The sequence below is a fragment of the Panulirus ornatus genome, chromosome 1 (assembly GCF_036320965.1).
Source record: "Panulirus ornatus isolate Po-2019 chromosome 1, ASM3632096v1, whole genome shotgun sequence".
Lineage (NCBI taxonomy): Eukaryota > Metazoa > Arthropoda > Malacostraca > Decapoda > Palinuridae > Panulirus > Panulirus ornatus.
The window spans coordinates 38341760-38361848 of NC_092224.1; the positions used below are offsets into that span (position 1 = coordinate 38341760).

General features: G+C 38.8%; 1 protein-coding gene and 1 long non-coding RNA gene across 2 annotated transcripts in view; one reads left to right on the forward strand and one right to left on the reverse strand.

The window, feature by feature from the left end:
- The window catches only part of LOC139748721 (transmembrane protein 229B-like), a 75213-nt gene that overhangs the window by 51981 nt on the left and 3143 nt on the right, over positions 1–20089 (forward strand). The window contains exon 3 of the mRNA XM_071662086.1: positions 18904–19050. Within this exon, the coding sequence (XP_071518187.1) occupies positions 18904–19050 (147 nt within the window). The remainder of the gene's footprint in view (positions 1–18903; positions 19051–20089) is intronic.
- On the reverse strand, positions 780–8341 carry LOC139750504 (uncharacterized). Its single transcript, XR_011713188.1, has 6 exons — positions 8290–8341; positions 6339–6371; positions 4853–4945; positions 3194–3262; positions 2330–2475; positions 780–1624 (listed from the first exon to the last, which is right to left on the reverse strand). It is a non-coding gene; the product is annotated as an uncharacterized lncRNA (long non-coding RNA).

Consider the following 20089-nt stretch of genomic DNA (forward strand, 5'->3'; position numbering starts at 1 on the left):
CACTCCCTTCACCCCAACGTTCTCTCTTCTTTTCTGAAAACCTCTACAAATCTTCACCTTCGCCTCCACAAGATAATGATCAGACATCCCTCCAACTGCCCCTCTCAGCACATTAACACCTAAAAGTCTCTCCTTCACATGCCTATCAATCAACACGTAATCCAATAACGCTCTTCTGGCCATCTCTCCCACTTACATACGTATACTTATGTATATCTCTCCTTATAAGCCAGGTACTCCTAATCACCAGTCCATTTTCAGCACACAAATCTACAAGCTCCTCACCATTTCCATTTACAACACTTAACACCCGATGTACACCAATTATAACCTCAACTGCCGCATTACTCACCTTCGCATTTAAATCATCCAACACTATAACCCGGTCTCGTTGATCAAAGCTGTTGATACACTCACTCAGCTGCTACCAAAACACTTGCCTCTCATGATCTTTCTTCTCATGACCAGGTGCAGAGGCACCAATAATCACCCATCTCTCTCCATCAACTTTCAGTTTTACCCATATCAATCTAGAATTTACTTTCTTACACTCTATCACATACTCTCACAATATTTGCTTCAGGAGTAGTGCTACTCCATCCTTTGCTGTTGTCCTCTCACCAACCCGTGACTTTACTCCCAAGACATTCCAAACCACTCTTCCCCTTTACCCTTGAGCTTCGTTTATCAATGAATTCATTTTCGGTTTAATTGTTTCTATACATATTGATTGATTTCTCTCGTAAATATTGATAGGTTGGAGAAAGAATAGTCATTCATTATGATATTTTGCTTTAATGATTTATAATATATTCATACATTGTCATTGTTTAGATTATTCCATTATAATGACATCCATCAAGCATTGATAACATCTTGACTGTCGTTGGGAAAACTCCTCAGCCAGTTACTGGAACTCAGGTCAAACCTCAGGACAGATGGACTGAACTGAATGCTCATGAGGATTGGTGCCTATTTGATCAGAAAGACAGAGTTCGAAGATCAGGTTGAATTTAGAAGTAAACAAAATAAGATTTCAGGAGATGGAAGGTAGATTTCAGCAATCTGATAGATGGAGCTCATATTGCACATAGATGGAACTCACTAGCTAGCTAGGTAAGCAGATCTCATATGCTTGATGGACAGAGATTTGGAGTTCGATGAATGGAAATATAAAAGTAGACCAATGGGGTTGAAATGCACAAAGGCTCAAAGACTGCATGGGTTTAGAGCAAATTTCAGCAAGCAGAGATCAGTAATATGATAGATTGATCTCAGAATAAATATGGATCTATGGAGCTCATAAGTCAGATGGGCCAAGCTAAAGGTTCAGCAAGGTAGATAGTGTTCAGAGGACTGACTAACGTTTTCCAGAGGGATGGTTGGGAGAACCGTAGACGTCAGAGGGGTAGATTCCAGAGGTCATATCGGTAACGTTCGTAAGTCAGACAGGTTAACCGAAGGGGGTCACTAGGGAGGCGCTGATAAGGAAGATTGCATAAAGCTCAGAGGTCAAGTGGAGGAGGAGGATGAGAGGTCAGTTTGATGGAGCTTCGTGGCCAGACAGATGAAAGTTCGAGTCTAGACAGTTGGAAGTCAAAGTGGAATGAGTGCTGTTCCCGACCTGTGAGGGATATAGTAAATGTGTATTAGATACGTTTTTGTTATGGTTACATGTTCGAGCTTACTTTACAGTTACCAATGAACAGCATTGCAATATGCAATATTGTACTGATTCGTTATGCGAACTGTATACCTGCAGCTGAACGGCTGCCGAAATGCAATACATCGTTCATAATAATAATGATTATTATCATCATTATTATTGTTGTTACTATTATCATTGTCATTATTATCATTATCATTATTATTAATATTTTATTATTATTATTATCATTATTATTATCATTATTATTATTATGATGATCATGGTGATGATGATAAGTAAATATCCTACAAGAATATATGAGAAGTTGAAGAAGGGAATGTAAAGATGGCAAGTAGGTGCAATAAAGATTGTAAGCAAGGCTAGTAGATAATGACACGCGAACAGAAATTCAAATTAAAAGAAAACAGTTAAGTATGTAATTTTCGCACGTTGTAAGAGAACACGTCTGTTGAACTGGCCATAGGACAGTCTCCCTTAACCTTAACAATCGCCTTAGTCTGAGGACCAGAGAAATCCTATCCTAGAATATATATTGTAAGGCAAGAGCCTGATCACATTAGAATCAAACACTAATTTTACTGAAACATGAGTTTCTGAAGAAAGGAAAATGGAATCAGATAGCTATTCAAACAAAGATTTTCCGAGATCCTGTTTACTTACCCCCACGTGGGTGCCTTGCATCTACTATCGTGAGTGAATTCTGAGTGAGGGATCGTTGTCATCAGAGGACATAGCTGCCCTTGGTTCTATGGGTAGAGTGTCCTTTGGTGAAAGGTTGTTAGCATCTTCATACTTCATGTCTCGCACTGTGTAAAGATGGTGATTGATAAGTCTTTCATTCCAGAAGCATTTGTTATCGAGTAAAGTTAAGACAAGTTGGTATAATAGAGTGATCATTAATACTTAACTAGCTAAGACATGGTTAAAAACTGCCGTTATACACAAGCATGGGTGGTCATAGATGATGATGTACGTGGGTAAAGTTAGCAATGATTATTTTACAAGGGCAGGACCATGGAGAGTTGACGTCACTGATCATGGCTGTCAACAGCTGGTATACAAGCGTATGGTTAACTGTAGTTGATGTATCAAATAACAGACGTCATATGGCTGAAGATTAAAGATAGAAATGTGAACTATAGTTTATGACCTTAATCTTATATGTTTGATCTTAAGAAAGGTAAATTGTATCTCAAATCTTGTGGGATTTGTAAGGATAAGTGCACAAAATGGTGCATTAAGAATACCATTTTTGTGTGACAAGACAGACTAATGCATCAGTTATAATCGGTAATCTGGGTAGTTTATGAAGAGTTCTATCTTCCTAGCTTCGTGTATGAAACATGGAACTTAAAAGAAGCCATTATGGAAACACAAGGAGTAAGATCAGATAATATGTAAGATCAGTGGACGGTATGGAAGGAAAATCTTTCGATAACCAAGTTTACTGTCACACCAGAGCTCTGGGGAATCTAGCAGTAACTGCTTCAGTAAGTAAGGACTTTATGGAGGCTTAAAACTTACGGAATCGTAGCAAAGCATCGGGCATCTTGTCTGAGTGAAGTTCCTCGGTGAGAGGTAGTTCCCGTCCGGCTTTAGAAGGAGAACAATTAGGCTGAGTTCATTGGTGCTTTTGAGGACATCATAAGGTTATTAGGAAAGTCTTAACCTCTCTCTCTCTCTCTCTCTCTCTCTCTCTCTCTCTCTCTCTCTCTCTCTCTCTCTCTCTCTCTCTCTCTCTCTCTCTCTCTCTCTCTCTCTCTCTCTCTCTCTCTCTCTCTCTCTCTCTCTCTCTCTCCCTCTCTCTCTAGCTTAAAGGAAGACTCCTTCCCAAGACTTTTGTGAACAAAGAGTTGTGAGTAATGGTCAAACCTCGAAATGGTTAGACGCAGTAAGCTGTGTCCCACAGGGATCAGTCTTAGGACGTCTACAGCTTTAAACTGAAACAGACACACTGATGAACTGGGATCATAAGTGGCAATCAATTTTAACATCGATATGTAAAACTTTTTCATATTGGTGGTAAAAACGAAAAGGGAAGCTCCAGTATAGATTCTGTCGAACTGCAAAAGGTAAATGAAGAAAAAGACTTGGTTGTGATAATCTCTGGTGACCTAAATCCATATAAACAGTGCAAAGAAACAATGAAAAGAGTAAACAAAATTCTTGGTTTCATAGGCAGAGCCTTTGAATCTACGTCTAGGGAAATCATCTTTACTCTTTAGAACTCATTGGTTCATCCACATCTTGAACATTTGATTCAGTTTAGGTCACCCTACCTGAAGAAAAGACAGACAGAATGGAGAGAATACAGCGTCGAGCTACCAAGATGATTCCCGGACTGAGAAACAAATACTACGAGATTAGATTACACGACTTGAATCTATTCAGCGAAGAAAAGATAGGGTTAAGAGGTGATCTAATACAAGTATTCAAAATGGTCAAAGTCTTGATAATCTTGATCTATCAAGTTATGTAGGCCTTCATTCATCTGAATTTACCATATAGAAGGAAGTTTTGAATGATATCATCTTGTATGCGGGTAGCAGCCTTGTCGATGTCTTCAGGATTCTACATTAGCAGCCCAGAACAGACGATGATAACACACAGAGGAAATCATGGCTTGCTCTTACGACAGGGATAACTTACATTTATGATCAAGTCAACGAATGAAATGTTATATTTTGAGTGGGTAAGTGACATCTAAGGCTAGACAGCCTCATGTAAGGTGAGATGATACACTATCTAGGATAGATAACGCACACTAAGGATAGGATGCTCACGTCCAGGATAGACAACTCACACTGGAGACTGACAACTCATACTTAAGGGGTGGACACTCAGAAGAGTTGACATCTCATTTCACCCGAGTGAGAGCAACTCAGAGTCAACTCACCCTCGAGAATCAATCAGCCACACTTAATAGAAGACATTGTCGACTTAAGGGTAAACAACCTTCACTCAAAGAGTGGATAAACCACTCTCGTGAGTGGGAGGTTTACTCTTGAGAGTGATGAAATTACACTTAACTTTAGACAATTTCAACGAATGTGGACAATTCACACTTGAGAATAGCCTAATCACACTCAGGAGTAGACACCTTACTTTCCAGAGGACACAACTCACACTCTAGAGGGGACAACTCATGCTCAACAATAACCAATTCTCACTCGAACAACTTACACATAAGGCTGGACCATTCTAATCCGCTTCTGTTGAGGTTACACACTGCTCGCAGGACACTCACGATGAACTCAGAGCCGGTCGTGTTGGTGGCTGCGGACTGAGATCTGTGTATGAGCACTGCGACCGTCTTACAGTTAGACACAAATATCCTACTAGCAAACCAAGAAAATATAACTGTCTCCATATCTCCTGTACTACCATCTATTTCATGAAATTAATGGGAAATATACTGAAAAGATTTCATTGAAGATATATACATAAATCTACAGCAAAATGAGTCCTGCCTACGTGAATTCTTCTTTCGAATACCATATAATTTAGTCACATCTGGTGAGGGGAAAAGATAATAAGAAATATCGAAGACATTCAAAATATTTCTAAGGTATCACGCGAGGTCTATCTTTCCGTATTCTAAAACAATGAGATCAATACCTATACATCATCAAGCATCGAAACTTATTATTACATAATTCACCAGATGGTGAGAATATTGCGTTGTTGCGCGAGAGAAAACGAGATTATATTTGTTTTTTCCTCCGGAAAGAGTTTCTATGTACCATGAGGAGTCACCTGGAACACTGGTCGGTATCTTAGCCAAGACAAAGGCGACACTGGATAAGGCTGGGAAGTTTAACCAATTGAAATGTGAGTGCAAATGAAAAAGAAAAAGTGGACACAGTAGCAAATGGATCAGTGGAAGCGGTTATGAATCATGGGGTTGGTGAGGAGGCGAAGGTTCTGGGAGCGCTGAAGAATATATGGAAAGAGAAATCGTTATCTGGGAGGGAAAAAATAGACCTGTTTGAGAGAATATTAGTCCCAGCAATGCTATATGGTAGCGAGGAATGGGCTATAGATAAGGCTGTGCGGAGGAATATGGATATGTTGAAAATGAAATATTTGAGGACGATATGTAGTGTGACGTAGTTTGATTGAGTAAGAAATGGAAGGGTAAGATAGAAATTTGGTAATGAAAAGTGTGTGGTTGGGTGAACTGAAATGGTTAGGAAAAATGGAAAAATGAGTGAAGGTTGCGTTGACAAAGAGGATATATGTATCAAAAGTTCAGGTCACAAGGAAAACGGGGAGACTGAATTAGAGATTTGCCGATCGAGGCCTGATCATGCAGGAGGATGGAAATCGTGCACGGGATAAACTGGAACGACATGGTATTTAGGGGTCAACTTGCTGTATGGACTGAACCAGGGCATGTGAAGCGCCGTGATTAAACCATGGAAATGCCTGTGATCCTTAGTTGTGGATAGGAGCTGTGGACACGGCGCACCACACATGACAGCTGGAGAATGCATATGAGTGGATGCGGCCTTTCTTCGTTTGCTCCTGATTGTACCTTGCTAACGTGGGAGACGTTGATCAAGCCACTCTAACTAATGGGAGACCAGAGTGTGTGTTTACATCCACGTCAGAGTTCCCATGACAGAAATGTGGATTTTGACGGAAGAGCCCGTAGAGAAGAACTTACCTGGGTTGTTGAGGAACCTGGAGATTCTTCTGCCTGGAGGAGGATAACAGAATAAAAACATTGGTTATTGTCTCAACATGAGTAATACACACCATTATATGGTAGCACTCCATTGTATAATCATTCCTGCTCTCACGGTCTCAGATGATACCCTAGAATGTTTATTTGCTTCATTTGATAGATATATAACATCAAACAAATACGGCAGCATTTTTAGAGATATTAATCCTCTTTTTTTTATGTTGCCTAATTTTCTCATTATTATTCTACTATTAGGTGGATGCTCAAACACTAGCTATCCAAAATTATCCATCTTATTTCAGTCAAGCTTTCGCTTTCCCGGAGGCATCATTAGGAATCTACAAAAAAATCTACATTCGTTCACACTCAGTCTCTAGCTGTCATGTATAATGCACTGAAACCACAGCTCCCTTTCCACATCCAGGCCCCACAAAACTTTCCATGGATTACTCCAGACGCTTCACATGTCCTGGTTCAATCCATTGACAGCACATCGACTCCGGTATACCACATCATTCCAATTCACTCTATTCCTTGCACTCCTTTCACCCTCCTGCATGTTCAGGCCCCAATCGCTCAAAATCTTTTTCACTCCATCCTTCCACCTCCAATTTGGTCTCCCACTTCTCCTCGTTCCCTCAACCTCTGACACGTATATCCTCTTGGTCAATCTTTTCTCACTCATTCTCTCTATGTGACCAAACCATTTCAAAGCACCCTCTTCTGCTCTCTCAACCACACTCTTTATATTACCACTCATCACTCTTACCTTTTCATAGCTCACTCGATCAAACCACTTCACACCACATATTGTCTTCAAACATCTCATTTCCAAAACATCCACCCTCCACCGAACAACCCTATCTATAGCCCACGCCTCGCAACCATATAACATTGTTGAAATCACTGTTCCTTCAAACATACCCATTTTTGATTTCCGAGATAATGTTCTCGCCTTCCACACATTCTTCACCGCTCCCGGAACTTTCGCCCCCTCCCCCACCCTGTGATTCACTTCCGATTCCATGGTTCCATCCACTGCCAAATCCACTTTCAGATGTCTAAAGCACTTCACCTCCTCCATTTTTTCCCCATTCAAAATTGCCTTCCAATTGACTTGTCCCTCAACCCTACTGTACCTAATAACCTTGCTCTTATTCGCATTTACTCTCAGCGTTCTTCTTTTACACACTTTACCAAACTCAGTCACCAGCTTCTGCAGTTTCTCACCCGAATCAGCAACTGGTGTTGTATCATCAGCGAACAACTGACTCACTTCCCAAGCTCTCTCATCCACAACAGACTGCATGCTTGCCCCTCTCTCCAAAACTCTTGCATTCACCTCCCTAACCACCCCATCCATAAAAAAATTAAACAACTATGGAGACACCAAGCACCCCTGCCGCAAACCGACATTCAATGAGAACCAATCACATTCCTCTCTTCCTACTCGTACACATGCCTTACATTCTCGATAAAAAGATTTCACTGCTTCTAGCAACTTGCCTCCCACACCATTTACTCTTAATACTTTCCACAGGGCATCTCTATAAACTCTATCATATACCTTCTCCAGATCCATAAACGCTACATACAAATCCATCTGTTTTTCTAAGTATTTCTCACATACATTCTTCAAAGCAGACACCTGATCCACACATCCTCTAACCTGATCCACACATCCTCTACCACTTCTGAAACCACACTGCTCTTCCCCAATCTGATGCTTTGTACATGCCTTTACCCTCTCAATCAATACTCTCCCATATAATTTTCCAGGAATACTCAACAAACAAATGCCTCTGTAATTTGAACACTCACATGTGTGTGTGTGTGTGTGTGTGTGTGTGTGTGTGTGTGTGTGTGTGTGTGTGTGTGTACGTGTGTCCATATATTACAAATATACTTGGGCCCTCATACCAGTACTTACAGATTATGCGTAGTGTCCAAAAGCGGTACCAGAAGCCCCGTGGTTCGACTGTGGTGGAAGAGAATACAAGACCCAATAAGCCTTAATGTGGTCTTGGCCAGTGATGTATGAGTTCTGCAAAGTCTATAGTGATACAGGGAAACAGAACTTGATGCTGAAGAAACAGATTTTCACGCGAGACATCAGACGTGAATGATGCAGAAACATATATGTCGTTTTGTTGTTTCTAGATATCACTTGACAGGTTAAAAGGCTCAAGTGATTCTGGGAATTAGAGTCTGACTAATTAAAAGGAACCAATTATAATGAAAAAGCTCTGAACATAGATAGAAAACGTGATTCCATATTGAACACCACAGCATAAGACTTCGAATGGAAGAATAACATAGGATGGAATATCATATAAACTTCAGAGATTCGTTGTGAAGAACAGCAACATCACATATTCTCCTGTGGATATTACACACTGTCTGTGGGTGTGGAGAACATAGGCTGATAACTTGGACGGAAGTGAAATACTAAACTAACAACCTATGACCTGATGGAGCTGGGTAGAAGAAGTACCTTCGAGTCAAGACATGATGAAGCAGAATAATATCTGGCATGAAAGGGGAACAAATGCAATGAACTAGGAAACGGTAGGAATGGTAAGTTTGGGAGTGGTAGGAATGGTAACTTAAGAAGTGGTAGGAATGGTAACTTAGGAAGTGGTAGGAATGGTAACTTAATAAGTGGTAGGAATGGTAACTTAGGAAGTGGTAGGAACGGTAACTTAGGAAGTGGTAAGAATGGTAACTTAGAAAGTGTTAGGAATGATAACTTAGGAAGTGGCAAAAATGGTAACTTAGGAAGTGGTAGGAATGGTAACTTAATAAGTGGTAGGAATGGTAACTTAATAAGTGGTAGGAACGGTAACTTAGGAAGTGGTAAGAATGGTAACTTAGAAAGTGTTAGGAATGATAACTTAGGAAGTGGCAAAAATGGTAACTTAGTAAGTGGTAGAATGGTAACTTAATAAGTGGTAGGAACGGTAACTTAGGAAGTGGTAGGAATGGTAACTTAATAAGTGGTAGAATGGTAACTTAGGAAGTGGTAGGAACGGTAACTTAGGAAGTGGTAGGAACGGTAACTTAGGAAGTGTAGGAATGGTAACTAATAAGTGGTAGGAACGGTAACTTAGGAAGTGTAGGAATGGTAACTTAGGAAGTGGTAGGAACGGTAACTTAGGAAGTGGTAAGAATGGTAACTTAGGAAGTGGCAAAAATGGTAACTTAGGAAGTGTAGGAATGGTAACTTAGGAAGTGGCAAAAATGGTAACTTAGGAAGTGGCAAAAATGGTAACTTAGGAAGTGGTAAGAATGGTAACTTAATAAGTGGTAGAATGGTAACTTAGGAAGTGGCAAAAATGGTAACTTAGAAAGTGTTAGGAATGATAACTTAGGAAGTGGTAGGAATGGTAACTAATAAGTGGTAGGAATGGTAACTTAGAAAGTGTTAGGAATGATAACTTAGGAAGTGGTAAGAATGGTAACTTAATAAGTGGTAGAATGGTAACTTAGAAAGTGTTAGGAATGGTAACTTAGGAAGTGGTAGGAATGGTAACTTAAGAAGTGGTAGGAATGGTAACTAATAAGTGGTAGGAACGGTAACTTAGGAAGTGTAGGAATGGTAACTTAATAAGTGGTAGAATGGTAACTTAGGAAGTGGCAAAAATGGTAACTTAGGAAGTGGTAAGAATGGTAACTTAATAAGTGGTAGAATGGTAACTTAATAAGTGGTAGAATGGTAACTTAATAAGTGGTAGGAACGGTAACTTAGGAAGTGGTAAGAATGGTAACTTAGAAAGTGTTAGGAATGATAACTTAGGAAGTGGCAAAAATGGTAACTTAGGAAGTGTAGGAATGGTAACTTAAGAAGTGGTAGGAATGGTAACTTAGGAAGTGTAGGAATGGTAACTTAATAAGTGGTAGAATGGTAACTTAATAAGTGGTAGGAACGGTAACTTAGGAAGTGTAGGAATGGTAACTTAGGAAGTGTAGGAATGGTAACTAATAAGTGGTAGGAACGGTAACTTAGGAAGTGGCAAAAATGGTAACTTAGGAAGTGGTAGGAATGGTAACTTAGGAAGTGGTAAGAATGGTAACTTAATAAGTGGTAGAATGGTAACTTAAGAAGTGGTAGGAATGGTAACTTAGAAAGTGTTAGGAATGATAACTTAGGAAGTGGTAGGAACGGTAACTTAGGAAGTGTAGGAATGGTAACTTAGAAAGTGTTAGGAATGATAACTTAGGAAGTGGCAAAAATGGTAACTTAGGAAGTGGTAGGAATGGTAACTTAATAAGTGGTAGAATGGTAACTTAATAAGTGGTAGGAATGGTAACTTAATAAGTGGTAGAATGGTAACTTAGGAAGTGGTAAGAATGGTAACTTAGAAAGTGTTAGGAATGATAACTTAGGAAGTGGTAGGAATGGTAACTTAGAAAGTGTTAGGAATGATAACTTAGGAAGTGGTAGGAATGGTAACTTAGGAAGTGTAGGAATGGTAACTTAATAAGTGGTAGAATGGTAACTTAATAAGTGGTAGAATGGTAACTTAGGAAGTGGCAAAAATGGTAACTTAGGAAGTGTAGGAATGGTAACTTAATAAGTGGTAGAATGGTAACTTAATAAGTGGTAGAATGGTAACTTAATAAGTGGTAGAATGGTAACTTAATAAGTGGTAGAATGGTAACTTAATAAGTGGTAGAATGGTAACTTAATAAGTGGTAGGAATGGTAACTAATAAGTGGTAGGAATGGTAACTTAATAAGTGGTAGAATGGTAACTTAATAAGTGGTAGAATGGTAACTTAATAAGTGGTAGAATGGTAACTTAATAAGTGGTAGAATGGTAACTTAATAAGTGGTAGAATGGTAACTTAATAAGTGGTAGAATGGTAACTTAATAAGTGGTAGAATGGTAACTTAATAAGTGGTAGAATGGTAACTTAGGAAGTGGTAGGAATGGTAACTTAGGAAGTGTAGGAATGGTAACTTAATAAGTGGTAGAATGGTAACTTAGGAAGTGGTAGGAACGGTAACTTAGGAAGTGGTAAGAATGGTAACTTAAGAAGTGGTAGGAATGGTAACTTAAGAAGTGGTAGGAATGGTAACTTAATAAGTGGTAGAATGGTAACTTAATAAGTGGTAGAATGGTAACTTAATAAGTGGTAGAATGGTAACTTAAGAAGTGGTAGGAATGGTAACTTAGGAAGTGGCAAAAATGGTAACTTAGGAAGTGTAGGAATGGTAACTTAATAAGTGGTAGAATGGTAACTTAATAAGTGGTAGAATGGTAACTTAATAAGTGGTAGAATGGTAACTTAGGAAGTGGTAAGAATGGTAACTTAATAAGTGGTAGAATGGTAACTTAATAAGTGGTAGAATGGTAACTTAATAAGTGGTAGAATGGTAACTTAATAAGTGGTAGAATGGTAACTTAATAAGTGGTAGAATGGTAACTTAATAAGTGGTAGGAACGGTAACTTAGGAAGTGGTAAGAATGGTAACTTAGGAAGTGTAGGAATGGTAACTAATAAGTGGTAGGAATGGTAACTTAATAAGTGGTAGGAATGGTAACTAATAAGTGGTAGGAATGGTAACTTAGGAAGTGTAGGAATGGTAACTAATAAGTGGTAGGAACGGTAACTTAGGAAGTGTAGGAATGGTAACTAATAAGTGGTAGGAATGGTAACTTAGGAAGTGGTAGGAACGGTAACTTAGGAAGTGGTAGGAATGGTAACTAATAAGTGGTAGGAACGGTAACTTAGGAAGTGTAGGAATGGTAACTAATAAGTGGTAGGAACGGTAACTTAGGAAGTGGCAAAAATGGTAACTTAGGAAGTGGCAAAAATGGTAACTTAGGAAGTGGTAGGAATGGTAACTTAGGAAGTGGTAGGAACGGTAACTTAGGAAGTGTAGGAATGGTAACTTAGAAAGTGTTAGGAATGATAACTTAGGAAGTGGTAGGAATGGTAACTTAATAAGTGGTAGAATGGTAACTTAATAAGTGGTAGAATGGTAACTTAATAAGTGGTAGAATGGTAACTTAGAAAGTGTTAGGAATGATAACTTAGGAAGTGGTAGGAACGGTAACTTAGGAAGTGGCAAAAATGGTAACTTAGGAAGTGTAGGAATGGTAACTTAATAAGTGGTAGAATGGTAACTTAATAAGTGGTAGAATGGTAACTTAATAAGTGGTAGGAACGGTAACTTAGGAAGTGTAGGAATGGTAACTTAATAAGTGGTAGGAACGGTAACTTAGGAAGTGGTAGGAATGGTAACTTAGGAAGTGTAGGAATGGTAACTTAATAAGTGGTAGAATGGTAACTTAATAAGTGGTAGAATGGTAACTTAATAAGTGGTAGAATGGTAACTTAATAAGTGGTAGAATGGTAACTTAATAAGTGGTAGAATGGTAACTTAATAAGTGGTAGAATGGTAACTTAATAAGTGGTAGAATGGTAACTTAATAAGTGGTAGAATGGTAACTTAATAAGTGGTAGAATGGTAACTTAATAAGTGGTAGAATGGTAACTTAATAAGTGGTAGAATGGTAACTTAATAAGTGGTAGAATGGTAACTTAATAAGTGGTAGAATGGTAACTTAATAAGTGGTAGAATGGTAACTTAGGAAGTGGCAAAAATGGTAACTTAGGAAGTGGTAAGAATGGTAACTTAGGAAGTGGTAGGAATGGTAACTTAATAAGTGGTAGGAATGGTAACTAATAAGTGGTAGGAATGGTAACTTAGAAAGTGTTAGGAATGATAACTTAGGAAGTGGTAGGAATGGTAACTTAGGAAGTGGTAAGAATGGTAACTTAGAAAGTGTTAGGAATGATAACTTAGGAAGTGGTAAGAATGGTAACTTAGGAAGTGGTAAGAATGGTAACTTAATAAGTGGTAGAATGGTAACTTAATAAGTGGTAGAATGGTAACTTAGGAAGTGGTAAGAATGGTAACTTAGGAAGTGGCAAAAATGGTAACTTAGGAAGTGGTAGGAACGGTAACTTAGGAAGTGGTAAGAATGGTAACTTAGGAAGTGGCAAAAATGGTAACTTAGGAAGTGGCAAAAATGGTAACTTAGGAAGTGGCAAAAATGGTAACTTAGGAAGTGGTAGGAACGGTAACTTAGGAAGTGTAGGAATGGTAACTTAGGAAGTGGCAAAAATGGTAACTTAGGAAGTGGTAGGAATGGTAACTTAATAAGTGGTAGAATGGTAACTTAATAAGTGGTAGAATGGTAACTTAATAAGTGGTAGAATGGTAACTTAATAAGTGGTAGAATGGTAACTTAATAAGTGGTAGAATGGTAACTTAATAAGTGGTAGAATGGTAACTTAATAAGTGGTAGAATGGTAACTTAATAAGTGGTAGAATGGTAACTTAATAAGTGGTAGAATGGTAACTTAATAAGTGGTAGAATGGTAACTTAATAAGTGGTAGAATGGTAACTTAATAAGTGGTAGAATGGTAACTTAATAAGTGGTAGAATGGTAACTTAATAAGTGGTAGAATGGTAACTTAATAAGTGGTAGAATGGTAACTTAGAAAGTGTTAGGAATGATAACTTAGGAAGTGGTAAGAATGGTAACTTAGGAAGTGGCAAAAATGGTAACTTAGGAAGTGTAGGAATGGTAACTAATAAGTGGTAGGAACGGTAACTTAGGAAGTGGTAGGAATGGTAACTTAGGAAGTGGTAGGAATGGTAACTTAGAAAGTGTTAGGAATGATAACTTAGGAAGTGGTAGGAATGGTAACTTAGGAAGTGGCAAAAATGGTAACTTAGGAAGTGTAGGAATGGTAACTAATAAGTGGTAGGAATGGTAACTTAGGAAGTGTAGGAATGGTAACTAATAAGTGGTAGGAACGGTAACTTAGGAAGTGGTAAGAATGGTAACTTAGGAAGTGGTAGGAATGGTAACTTAGGAAGTGGCAAAAATGGTAACTTAGGAAGTGGTAAGAATGGTAACTTAGGAAGTGGTAGGAATGGTAACTAATAAGTGGTAGGAATGGTAACTTAATAAGTGGTAGAATGGTAACTTAGGAAGTGGCAAAAATGGTAACTTAGGAAGTGGTAGGAATGGTAACTTAGGAAGTGTAGGAATGGTAACTTAAGAAGTGGTAGGAATGGTAACTTAATAAGTGGTAGGAATGGTAACTTAGGAAGTGGTAGGAATGGTAACTTAAGAAGTGGTAGGAATGGTAACTTAGGAAGTGGTAGGAATGGTAACTTAATAAGTGGTAGAATGGTAACTTAGAAAGTGTTAGGAATGATAACTTAGGAAGTGGCAAAAATGGTAACTTAGGAAGTGTAGGAATGGTAACTTAGGAAGTGGTAAGAATGGTAACTTAATAAGTGGTAGAATGGTAACTTAATAAGTGGTAGAATGGTAACTTAAGAAGTGGTAGGAATGGTAACTTAGGAAGTGGTAAGAATGGTAACTTAGGAAGTGGTAAGAATGGTAACTTAATAAGTGGTAGGAATGGTAACTAATAAGTGGTAGGAATGGTAACTTAGAAAGTGTTAGGAATGATAACTTAGGAAGTGGCAAAAATGGTAACTTAGGAAGTGGTAGGAATGGTAACTTAATAAGTGGTAGGAACGGTAACTTAGGAAGTGGTAGGAATGGTAACTAATAAGTGGTAGGAATGGTAACTTAATAAGTGGTAGAATGGTAACTTAGGAAGTGGCAAAAATGGTAACTTAGGAAGTGTAGGAATGGTAACTTAGGAAGTGTAGGAATGGTAACTAATAAGTGGTAGGAATGGTAACTAATAAGTGGTAGGAATGGTAACTTAGGAAGTGTAGGAATGGTAACTTAAGAAGTGGTAGGAATGGTAACTTAGGAAGTGTAGGAATGGTAACTTAGGAAGTGGTAAGAATGGTAACTTAGGAAGTGTAGGAATGGTAACTTAGGAAGTGGCAAAAATGGTAACTTAGAAAGTGTTAGGAATGATAACTTAGGAAGTGGCAAAAATGGTAACTTAGGAAGTGTAGGAATGGTAACTTAGGAAGTGGCAAAAATGGTAACTTAGGAAGTGTAGGAATGGTAACTTAGAAAGTGTTAGATATCTGTGATTGGATATGAGAGCGAATGGACCATGGGAACGGAAGTGAGTCATTCGGTGGGGGAGCGAATGAAGATTCTGGGAACGATGAAGAAGGTGTGGTAAGAGAGAACGTTATCTAGGAAAGCAAGAATGGGTATGTTTGAAGGAATAGTAGTTCTAACAAGATTATATGTACTAAAGATGGGACACGCCATTGACCCGCTACCAGCTACTGAGTCCGCCGTTTCTGGACGGGAGGAAAGCAGTACTGACCAAACCCGGTCCTGCGTTACGAAGGTCAGAGAGAATCAGACGAGCCCAACATGACCTCAGCTCCACAACCGGACAATAACGGTCTCACTTGCCCTTATTCACCTTATTTAGTGATGGATGTTCTATATTCCTACCTCGTTTGATATTGTTTTTCTATATCTATATTTCCATATTTTGAATTTAGATTGCAACTTATGCTATCCTTCATGATACTGGTAATTTGTTTCTCTTTTAGTGTTTTCCCTTATTTTCATATGCTTTGTACTGTGTATTATCCAAGTGTGTTTCCTTTACATATTTTGTTTGCGTTTTTACATATCATCCTAGTTTTGTGATGCAGTTCTTTTTTTTTCCTCTCTTTTTTGTAGATCTCTGATGATGCAAAACTTTGGACGACTGGCGTTAGAGTACCTACCTAATGGTGGGATGATACTGAGAAAATTAGAGAACATAAGAAAGATTATTAACAACTCTAGATATGCTGTTGTATTCATTACAGAACCCTGGTCCCAGCTTACGTTAATTACATACCTTTGCTCCACAAACTGACATCAGCAGTTTGTGTGATTCTGAATGTTCATTAACAGGCTTGGCCCTAACGCTACTTTCATCCGATAACATTCATTTTTCCTTCCTTTGTTGTTTCTCTGTTTCTTACATAAGTGGTCAAAAAGGCCGTTTGTTTACAAGAGCTCGTGCTAGACTAAGGATTGGCAGGTCAAAATTTTACATGAGCATCATGGAAAATTCTGGCTCTAATGCTGCTGCACAGGTCACCCTCTAGCCACTTAGAGTTCACTGGTTCCCACAGGTGTACATTTGACGCTTAATCACTTCTTATTGCACCCCTCGAAACCTAATTTCACTGATGTTTTGAATTAATTCAGAATTGATCCATCTCATATTGGACCTACTTGTGCGTGTTTCTCTTTCAGATTAGGATATTCATTCCTGATGATTAAATGGTCAATTGTTATTCATGATATTCAATAACCTGAACCCTCTAGCATAGATGGGTGACTACCATACACAATGTTACTTATTACCAACAGTTATTCTGCATCTGTGGGCGGTTGATACGCACACGAAACATTACCAACAGCTTGGGGTTGAACTCAGCTTTTACTGCTGAGGTGACTTTCTGTTTCCGATTGTCAATGTATCCTGAAGCCCTCCACTATGTAATGCACTTCTGGAACCAGTGAGAATGTACACAGACGTAAGGTGGGTGTGGATAGAATAAGAGAGGCTATGCCACATCTACACAAAGGTGAGGTGTGGCTATGCCACACGTACACAGACGTGAGGTATGGCTATGCCACACGTACACAGACGTGAGGTGTGGCTATGCCACACGTACACAGACGTGAGGTGTGGCTATGCCACAGGTGTGAGAGACGAGGGTAAATCTACTAACCCAGAATTTTCTCGTTACAGGTGTGGTATCATTTTCCTAATTCAGTTTTACATCTGCTGCCCCTCTTTCAGTCTTTCCGTTAATTTCGCGTCCAGATATATATTTTTCTTCGATCTTTCCTCTCTCTTTTTTAATCTGATGCGTCGTATTGATAAATGTCTTTTAGAGTTTGGTTTACTTATGCGGGATCTATCACGTCTAGCGTGAAGCATGTTTTAGCGTGGTATATTTTTGATACATTTAGTGAATGATTAATTTTGTGTGTGTGTGTGTGTGTGTGTGTGTGTGTGTGTGTGTGTGTGTGTGTGTGTGTGTGTGTGTGTGTGTGTGTGTGTGTGTGTGTGTGTGTGTTTATAAATAAGAAATGAAGTAGATGAAGAATGGTTTCTTGAATTAAGGCAGCCTTTCGGCTGCAAATACACACTTGAGGCATTACAGATATCACAGACCAAGGACGATCAACAGTAATTAGTGAACAATAATCATAAGAGAGCTTAAGATCAAAGTGGACTGGATATTCCCACGTTTTGGACAAGCACATGCGTGAGTTGTGTGTGTGTGTGTGTGTGTGTGTGTGTGTGTGTGTGTGTTGATATAGGTGTGCCAGGAGTCTGAATATTTCTTAAGGAGGAAGAGTATAGACATGTATGAAGAATGAAACGAATTAATTTTACATTTCTTACTCATGTAAAGGTAAATGATCGTGACATGTTGAAGGTTCATATACATGTTTATTTATGACCAAATTATCTTTTGATTTACGTGTGTATTACAATCCTGTTTTAAAGTGAATCATGTTTGCATGCTTCATGGATTCTATTTATGAAAGCAACAATTGGTGACATGAAAAAGAATGAATTTAGATGAATAAGAAACAAGGTTTCTTGGTCTACATTGTGCTGATGATATAGTTTTCAATGGCAAATGAGAGTAATAGACATGAATTAGTCACTGAAAAGAATGATAAGGAATGTGTGAGGTACAAAGCCTTCACGTTTAAGAGCCACAAGGAATGAGGGATGAGATAGAAGTAAGAGGAGATTTCGTACTGGAACAGGATGTAACACTCCGAAAATTTGGGATGATTAAGACAAATTTTCGCTCTTTTGAAAATTAAATATATGAACGCTTGAAGGCCAACTAATTCATGGGCTTATAATCGTTATTTTGAGTGTCAGACGGACACCAGAATTCCTTCGCGTGCATTTTTAGTCTGTTCATATCTAATACATGCTACGAATATGAAATTTTATGAAATGAAAATCAGAATTCATGAATTTATAGAACTATGAAGCGGTCTAGGAATACAGTGGCATGATAGGGTAACCAGTGAAATCATAAAGGAAGTAACTAAAGGAATCATAAAGGAAGTCACCAAAGCTCTATACGCAAATGGCTTAAATAAAACGCAAGGAAGATGGATGGAACGCTTAAAACGAGCAGATCTTTGAACAGTATTAAGAGTAAATAAGGCATAAAAACCAACTGCTATTAGTGGTAAAGTTAGACACCATCTATAACGGGTTACCTTGTCTTATATCTTAACGAACAAGGTAAGTCGTGTGGATGCCTTCACGTTTAAGCTGTACAGAGACACTAGGAATGAGGAATGAGATGGTAGTGAGAGGAGAGATATCGTATCGAAATAGGATGTCTACAGGCGTGTGAGTGCCACCATTTCATCCCTTATCTATAAGTCTCGAGGGCGACCATGACCGATGCTTATGTTCAGACCAGAGTGGTACACTCGAGCTCCTGGTAGCTTGAGTACCTGTGTCCTGTTGTAGCTGTTGTAGCTGTTGTAGTAGTGACGGTGACGCTGGTCCTCGGCAGGTTGTACCAGCGTGTGGTCGCTCTTCATCTACGGCGTGGGGAGTCTGGTGATTGAGAGGATCTACCGTCGCTACCACTCTACCGTCCCTCTACTTCTACGAGGCTTCATCTACGTCGCCTGGACCTACGTCTGGGAATTCTCTACAGGCAAGAGTTTCATGTTTTTCAAATGAACCAATTGATCATTTACAAGATATAATTTCTAGATACATTTGTTCATTTCCTGTACATTTATACGAGACCTATTTCTAACATCTCTACTAAATAATCTTGGCTTCGTGTCAGATCTATGGATCTAGGCTTGATAATATGCAAAAGGAGTCTTGATATCTGTTATTGATGTATGACGTCATCCCTTGAAGTATATCCGTATGTGTCTGTTCAAATATGAGGTTTCATGAAGATATGATTTTAGATTCTTCGGCATTTTCTGATGAGTGTACTGTACATTTAACTTGAGATAAGAACTGTCTACAGGTACGACCATAATATACATACATACAAATGGGGAGGCAATAACAAAGTAGTGAAGTGAGAGGGAGATGAAGTGAGTATTTTGAAGGTTTGTTGAATGTGTTTGATGATAGAGAGGCAAATATTAGATGTTTTGGTCGAGGTGGTGTGCGAAGCGAGAGGGTCAGGGAGAATGATTTGATAAACAGAAAATAGGTAGTGAAACTTTATGGAAGATGAAAGCTGGCAAGGGGAGGGTTTGGATGGTAGCTATGGAATTTATTAAAAAAGCGGGTGACTGTGTTGTTGACTGGTTGGTGAGGATATTCACTGCATGTATGGTTCATGGTGAGGTGCCTGAGGATTGGCGGAATGCATGCATAATGCCACTGTACAAAGGTAAAGGGGATAAAGGTGAGTGTTCAATTACAGAGGTATAAGTTTGTTGAGTATTCCTGGGAAACCGTATCGGAGGGTATTGATTGAGAGGGTAAAGGCATGTACAGAGCATCAGATTGGGAAAGAGCAGTGTGGTTCAGAAGTGGTGGAGGATGTGTGGATCAGGTGTTTGTTTTGAAGAATGTATATGAGAAATATCAGAAAAACAAATGGATTTGTATGTAGCATTTATGGATCTGGAGAAAGCATATGATAGAGTTGATAGAGATGCTTTGTGGAAGGTATCAAGAGTACATGCTATAGGAGGTAAGTTGATATAAGCAGTGAAAAGTTT